This window comes from Arachis hypogaea, chromosome 16 (genome assembly GCF_003086295.3).
Source record: "Arachis hypogaea cultivar Tifrunner chromosome 16, arahy.Tifrunner.gnm2.J5K5, whole genome shotgun sequence".
Taxonomy (NCBI): domain Eukaryota; kingdom Viridiplantae; phylum Streptophyta; class Magnoliopsida; order Fabales; family Fabaceae; genus Arachis; species Arachis hypogaea.
This window is the reverse complement of record NC_092051.1, coordinates 34654778-34662395: the sequence shown is the minus strand read 5'-3', so window position 1 is coordinate 34662395 and position 7618 is coordinate 34654778. Positions and strand designations below refer to the sequence as shown.

Below are 7618 nucleotides of genomic sequence, written 5' to 3'. Positions count from 1 at the left end.
TCCAAGAGAGAGTGTTGTGACATGGATAGATAAGGATGATGGATGCCCATTTATGAGAAGCACATTTTCCCTATGCAGAAGGAAATAAATTCTTAGAATGAAGAAGTTTGAAACGTAAACTTTATGTGCCTATAAATATATTTACTGAGGCAAAAGGAATATACACAGCAATAATAAAATTCTCTCTCTTTCTTTATATTACTAAAAATATCTTTCTCTTTCCTTATTCTCTATGAATAGTTTCTCTCTCTCTCTTTCTTTTGTTACTAATTATAAATATATGAATAATTTCTATTAAGCTAATTATATTAATATTAGAGTCTTCTATTTACACATCTTATATTTAGTATACCTTTAATTTATTTTACAACAGATTTCGATTTTAAGGTAAATCCGATGTCTTAACCCAATTATAAGAGTGTAATCTTACCGCATCAAAATGCAGCACGTCACATCTGATAACCGGAATCAGATTCCGATACAGATGCCATGCTAAGCTTGCTTCCATTCATTCCTCCCTCCAATTCCAATCCAATCTCCCTTTCCGTCTTTCCTTTCTGCAAATTCATTCCTCCCATTTCCTTCTCAAAACGCCGCCTTTTTCTTGATCCAACACCCTAAACCAAATCCCTAACTCCTTCATTCATTTGTGCACACCAAGTTTGGCGCTTTTTTCCTTGTGATGTCGGTTTCTCACCTCCTTGTATTCTTCTTCGCCTATTTTCCAGGTCTATTTCTGAGCTGTGAAATTCTGCCTTTTTATCTATCTATGTAATTTGGAATACGAAAAAGTTTTAAACTTAAATACTGGGGTTGCGCAGGATTGGTTTTTTCTGCGGTTGTGACGCTGAGTTCCATTGAGATATTCACAACGCATGAGTGGCTGAAATTCACCCCAACTGTGTATTTCAAATGCAACGGAGAGAACAAGACTGTGTTGCCTGATGTCAAGAAAAAGAATGTCATCTATGTCTTCAGGGGTGAAGAGTCTTGGCAGGTTCCTCATGCCAAACTGTTTCTGTGTTGTTTGTGACTTGTGACATTTAAATTTCAAGTACTATTGTTATGGCCATGTTTGGAAGTTTTTGAATCCATGCCTATCATTATCAAGGAACTATTACTCTATCACTATTACTATTCAGTTCTCCAAGCTTGAACTCTGAATAGTTTGCTTAGTAAAAGCAAGCTTTGTGTGTGTTTGGATTACCTCTTTCTATATTAATTTTTACTCAGAAGTGTGTTTAGTATGATGTGATTTATGGATGGAAACTTATAAGTTTGACAAAATGCATAGTATTTTGATCATGTAGACTAAATTTCGTTTACTTCTAAAATTACTAAAATATTGAAATGGATCAACTTTTTCTGAAACGTTCATGAACCATCTTTTCAATATGATTCCGGTTCACTATAAAAACAACACATGGTTTCTTTGACTCCAACCTTGGTTTGGAATCCAGAGAATGGTATGAAAATGTTAATGTTAATGTGAAATGTTGCCAAACAACAACCACCAACTTGATTTTGTTTGTCAACATGGTTAGAATGCAAATCCAAACACATCATTGGCGTTGTTGTTGAAAGCCTTGATTTTGAAGCTACTACTGAATCTCTCATTGTGCTTTGCAGCCATTGACTAATTTTTCGAGCAAAAAATGCAAGCGATGCGGACTGTATGAGGAAGACAAAATTCTTGCAGATGATGTGTTTGATGAGTGGGAGCTTTGTCCTTCCGATTTCACTGCCCCTCTTGGCAAATATGAGTATATCAGTGATAAAGAGTTTAATGCTAGCCTTTTGTGCCCGGATTGCTTACCTTTGTCTGGCAGTGAGTGTCTTGCTCTTAAAATTCCTTTTACTGCAATCATACTATTTTTGCCTTCTAGATAACATAGTTGAAAATATATTTATGCTACTATTGAAATTGTGTGGTTGCACTGGTGATGCATTTTGATATCAATGGATTTATGTTGAAACAAGGCAAATATTAATCATCTATTGTACCTCATGTTCTGAGATTCTCAGCATAGATTTCCAGGAAGCTTAAATTAATCATATCTGTATAGTACATGACATAATTTAAGAGGCAGTATATAAAATCGTATCTATCATAATCTTCAAGCTTCTGTGTGACCTAGTCAATCTATTGGAACTACTGGACTTGCTCAAATTTGATTTCTCATTTCTTCCACTTGCATGTATTTCTGATATTGTTCAAATTATTTTCCCTTATGTATGCACCTATTCATACAAATTTCTGCAACTTAACATGTTACTGAAAAAACAATTGTGGTCCTTTGGCTAGTTTCTACTGCCTCTCCACCTGTCGCGAATGATGAAAATTTGCAAAAAGAAAAGCCTGCGAGACAAAGAAAGAATGTAGCAGTTATTGTAGTAGTAAGTGTTTTGGGCTCGGCCATACTGATTGTCGCAGCAGTGGGTGCATTCAAGTTCTGGCAAAAGAGGAAGAGGGAGCAAGATCAAGCTCGGTTCTTGAAATTATTTGAAGAAGGAGATGACATTGAGGATGAGCTCCACCTCGATCATATCATATGATATCGAGCAAAATCTCTCCTGTACAGTAGGTTTTTCCTCTCACAATTTTGTTTATGAAGATAAGATGACAAGAGGTTTTATGGTTTCAACTGGAAAGCATTATGTTATTGTTCATATTCTCCTGTACATAATTAATACCATAGGGCTTCTTAGCTACTCCATTATCAAGTAAAGCTACGTTTTTTTTAAAAAAATTTATTCTTCCAATTTCGAGTTCCGAGACACGTTTGCTTACACCATGCGTCAAACGGCTTGATTTTCCACACTCGTGCTTCTGCGTACGCTGCACTGAACCTCCAATCAGTCAATCACCATGCCAACATGGTACCTCGTTGCCTTAGGGGGATTTGGACTACTTAGCAAATTCTCCTAGGGAAGTTATATGATAAATTAATGTGGTGAGCTTTGAAATTTAAACTTGGATGTATGCCTAAACAATAACCACATTTTCAGCACCATACAGATGTAGTCAATAACATGTGGACATGATGAAATCTGCTACACAACTTTAATAGAGATCGTATCTCTGGCAGTCTTGCACAATGGTCCATTCCTCCGCTTATTCTTTTTTCAATGGTATAGAAGAAAAGAAATCCATTGCCTCCGATTCATTGTTTAGTTGCAGTGTTCTCCAAAAATCGGACTTACATTTATGTTGTTTAACTTTCTTAAAAAGAATTATAAATCGGACCGTTCGATTTATGTTTTTAAAAATTAAAAAAAAATTGAAAGTCCAAATTAAACCCTCTAATTTATAACTTATTTTTCCTTTCTAAACAAATTAAACCGCCTAATTTGATTGATTAATATTAATTAAAACACCCAAACTTCCAACAGCAGCGTATTACACATATTTAATCAATATAAAAAAAAACTTAGCCCCATTCCTCATCCCTCACTTTTGGTATCCGGTGTCTAATCAAGGGATGTAAGAGGATGCAACGCACTTAAATATACTTGCTGCATCTTATCAATTCCAAATAATAAAATGTTTGCCGTACCAGCGTTGATTAGCCCTGTTTTCATGCTCGTTCCATATTTCCGGTGTAAAACGCTTACAACCATCTGATTTTTAACCAATTGCAATTGAGGGCTCTGTGTGCTCATGACGGACATGGTTTTTTACTCTCATAATACCAACTTGATTTATCAACTACATTACAAAAGGAAAATATTGCACATAATAGCAAGCCACATAATGCAACCAAGAATAATATGGGAAACAGCACGCATAAAGATGTTCTAAATACAAATATATAAATTTAAAACATTACAAGTTTCTTCAGGGAGGAGTATATAATAATTATGGTAAATGTCACAGTTCACGACAGAGTGCAGATGATAATAAAAGCATACAAATTCTAGGGCAGAGTCTGTTATCTTCTCAGAAGTGACATTTCAAGGGGACTCACTGCCTCTTGGTAGATTACGCTGGTTGTCTTCTTCGTCATCAATGGGGCTTCTGTCATCATCTCTGGGACTAGGACTGCGGCTGCGACCATTAGCCTTTGGGCTGTCATCCCCTGCTGGACTAGCGGGGCTTCTGCTCTTTGCTCTGGGGCCATCACTGTAATCAGATCCATCTTGCTGTGTAACCATCCTCTCATTGCCAGGAGATGCATCACCTCTCTTCTGTGGACTCCCTTCATCAGGTGATGGACTATGCTTCCTTGCCTTCGAGGGCTGAGGGCTACCTTTGGGTTCAGGGCTTCTAGAGCGTGGGCTCTCTGATCTATCACGAACTGGGCTTCGATCCCCCCTAACTGGGGATCTTGATCGACTGGAGAAGATTAAAAAGAGGGCAAGCATATCAGCTTAAGAGAGTTGAATTGATAGTAAGAAATATACCTCTCACAACAATAGATAATTACATCTACAGAACACACGGAGGCAACATTGCAACAGAACCAAACATAAAGCAATTAGGGACTATAAGGTTCCTACCTGTAACTACGTTCTGGGGTGTAACTCCTGTCCCTGCTTCTGCCACGACGAGGAGAGCGTGACCTGACTGGGGAACGTGACCTGACAGGAGAGCGGGAATAACTACGCCCACGTCTACTGCACAAACAAGTCAATATCACAGCATCAGTTTAACACTCAGATTCCATTGGAAATCAACCACCATTTTTAGGCAAATGAGCAATTCAGTGTTAGCTTCAAAATTATGATACCTCAGCTTTTTGGGACTGTTCTTGCAGTTTTTTTCTATATGACCCCTCTCCCCACATCGATAACACTTGTTCTTCCAGTCTCCAGCTTTGCAATCTCGGGCCCAGTGGCCATCAATACCACAGTTAAAGCAACGCCCAGTTCCAGGAGGAGGACCACGACCCAAATATTCACGGGAACCGCGAGGAACCTGATTAATTAGAAAAATGGGGGAAGTTAAAATAAAATTAACGTGCAACTAAAAGCTGACAAAATTGGCTGACAAGCAAAATGCAATAGCTATAGTATCAGAAAACCAGGATCCAATATCAATTGGCTACATTGTAATAAGAATTTATGTGACAGTTGGTAGTTAATAGAGCAATGAATACCAACTACACCTGAAGAGTGTCATTTAAAACTGTATTTCATACAGATGCTATAAGATATAGGTTGGTTGAATGAAAGCTAAGGGAGCCGAAAGAACAAAGCCAACATTGCAACAACAAAATAATAGATAAGTCTTCAATGATTAGTCAGTGGATCAATCCTATAATGAGAGAATAGGACTAGTCAGAGGTGATATATAGAAAAAGTAACTGGAAAAAGAAGAAATTGGGAATTCTACAAGTGAAAACTGAGGGGCTACACCAAATTACATTATAATATTAGAAAATGACTCTGTAAAATAGGCCAATAAGATTTTAATAACACTATAGGTCAGCAAATATATTCAGATTAAGTAATCCAACATTCCAGAGCAAATATCATCTTGAAGCTAATTAAAAATGTAATAGAATTGAGAATATACACACAGAATAATTTCATAGGGAGATAACTCATACCCCTTTCGCAAATTCCACAATAATACGACTTCCATCAACATCACGACCATCCAAGTTGTATCTTGCATCATCAGCATCTCTAGGATCGCTGAATTCCTGCACAAAGATGTGGGAACAAGCAAGGAAAGTAACAAGAAGGCTTACCATCACATAGAAGTGAATATCCTCCAAGAAAATGCTAGAAGCAACCTTTGAGGCTTGAGCCAAGTCATGAGGAGAAAAACAAACAAAGTTTACAAAATAAAGTAATTGAGACAAAGAAAGGGCGGCAACTTACAACAAAGGCGTAATCATGCTTCATATCCACATCTCGAACTCTGCGGAAATGGTTTCCAGAAACAGTAAGGCCATCATTACTTAACTACTGCAAGAGTATGATACTTCGCCCCTCAAAAGACGAACTAAACACCAGTTTGTGATTCTTGCCATTTCCATTAAAACACGCAATAACATTACAGAAAGAATCGCCACAGTCAACACTCGGCAGGAATTTCCACCAATTCCACCAAGGCCACCCTCCCACCACAGACCTCCAGGTTTAGGCAAAACCCCAGAAACCTTCAACAAGATCATTCAAGTTAAAACATGACACCTAGGGGATAATGGTTCCCACGTATAAGATGACGAATAACCAACATAAATCTAAACACAACAAATCCCGGGGAACACCTGCATGACATCCCTAACTTTCAGCAAAACACAGGGACGACGCTCACACACTAACTAAGCCCTCTTGCCAATTCACAAAGATAGATGAACCAAGACATGAACATCAGTTTTCCACACATAAATTGACACAAATTAATCGCGAAGACAATAAAATGGGGTAAAAACCAGAAAAGGTCCCATCCACTCTCACAGAGAAAAGGGACCCATATAAACACTGCCATTCAATACAAGGAGATGACAGTACAATCAAACATGGGAGACCTATGGCAACAAACAAATCAGAGTAGATCTGCCTGCAAATTACTGCTTAACAATACAGTACAACAAATTCCTTAAAACGTTTCGTTTTGTTGATTAGTTATAGGGATGATAGGGGGAGTAATTACCTTCCATATCTGCTGAAAACTCGCTCCAGATCACGGGAACGCGTCCTTGAAGCCAAGCGACCAACATAGAGGCGTGTGTTGCCGTATTTATCTTCATAGCGAGGCATTCTTGATTCGTTATAGCTGTAAAAAAACAAAACTGAAACTGCAACATCAATTGAGGAAGAGACCCCCTTCCCAATTTCAAGAAAGAAAGCAAACTATCCAAAATCTAAAAAAACAAATCTTTTTAAGATCGGAATGATCCATTAATTCCGAAAATACAAATACAAACACAAATCTGCTTCGTTCCGGTAATGGATGGCCGGAAACCCTATCAGGTCCAATTCAACTTCAACACCAAATTCGATGAATTCTTAATTGTAACGATAAAATTGATCATAATAACATCAAAGAGCGCACATAAATTGATGAAGCGAAGCAAGATTTACAGATTAGCGAGTTAAAGAACACAAAAACCGGAAATCGAAAGGCAAGCCGAAGAGGGAGAGGGTTACCTCCGAGGAAGAAAGAAAACCTAACCCTCTCAAAGTGGATCGGCTTCACCCCTTGTCTAACTATTTATACAAAAATCTGTGCCTATTTTTATCTTTTTTTTTTTTTTTTTCGTAATATCAGTTTTTAAAATAAAATTAAAAACGGCGGAGTTGGGCCAGTAATGTCTTTAAGAATTTAGATGGATTCGGCCCTGAATATTTAGAATCAACCAGCTGATGTCTGAAAGCCCATTAAAACCCAGTCCAAAAAAAAGCCCATTAAAAAATGATTCTTAAATTTTGTCAAACATTTTGTCCCTAATATATTTTATAATTTTTACAGTGGACGTACAAAATTAACTATCAAATTCACTATTGATATAAAATATATATTAAAATATAAAATATACAATAAAAATAAATCAAACAACACATATTTATACATAAATACATGTAGTTGATTTTTAAAATACATATAGTATTTTTAGGGTTAAGTACGATTTTGGTTCCTAAAGTAGGGATTGAAAATTTTTTT

The 7618-nt window shown here is 37.1% G+C and overlaps 2 protein-coding genes across 9 annotated transcripts; one reads left to right on the top strand and one right to left on the bottom strand.

The window, feature by feature from the left end:
* The first annotated feature begins 371 nt into the window (after nucleotides 1–371).
* LOC112758988 (uncharacterized) lies at nucleotides 372–2750 on the top strand. The gene is made up of 4 exons (XM_025807790.2): nucleotides 372–728; nucleotides 822–997; nucleotides 1630–1828; nucleotides 2306–2750. Exons 1-4 carry the CDS (start codon nucleotides 683–685, stop codon nucleotides 2554–2556), a joined length of 672 nt encoding a protein of 223 aa, XP_025663575.1. The 5' UTR covers nucleotides 372–682; the 3' UTR covers nucleotides 2557–2750.
* Nucleotides 2751–3794: 1044 nt separating this feature from the next.
* On the bottom strand, nucleotides 3795–7187 carry LOC112758987 (serine/arginine-rich splicing factor RS2Z33). Of its 8 annotated transcripts, none has more exons than XM_025807785.3 (7): nucleotides 7105–7187; nucleotides 6608–6730; nucleotides 5830–5869; nucleotides 5553–5648; nucleotides 4731–4918; nucleotides 4501–4617; nucleotides 3795–4336 (listed from the first exon to the last, which is right to left on the bottom strand). In XM_025807785.3, exons 2-7 carry the CDS (start codon nucleotides 6712–6714, stop codon nucleotides 3955–3957), a joined length of 930 nt encoding a protein of 309 aa, XP_025663570.1. In that variant the 5' UTR covers nucleotides 6715–6730; nucleotides 7105–7187; the 3' UTR covers nucleotides 3795–3954. The 8 variants fall into 8 exon arrangements, with proteins under 8 accessions (XP_025663570.1, XP_025663572.1, XP_025663571.1 ...); XM_025807787.3 differs by having other exon boundaries at nucleotides 4501–4614; XM_025807786.3 differs by having other exon boundaries at nucleotides 6608–6746; nucleotides 7105–7181.
* Nucleotides 7188–7618: the final 431 nt, after the last annotated feature.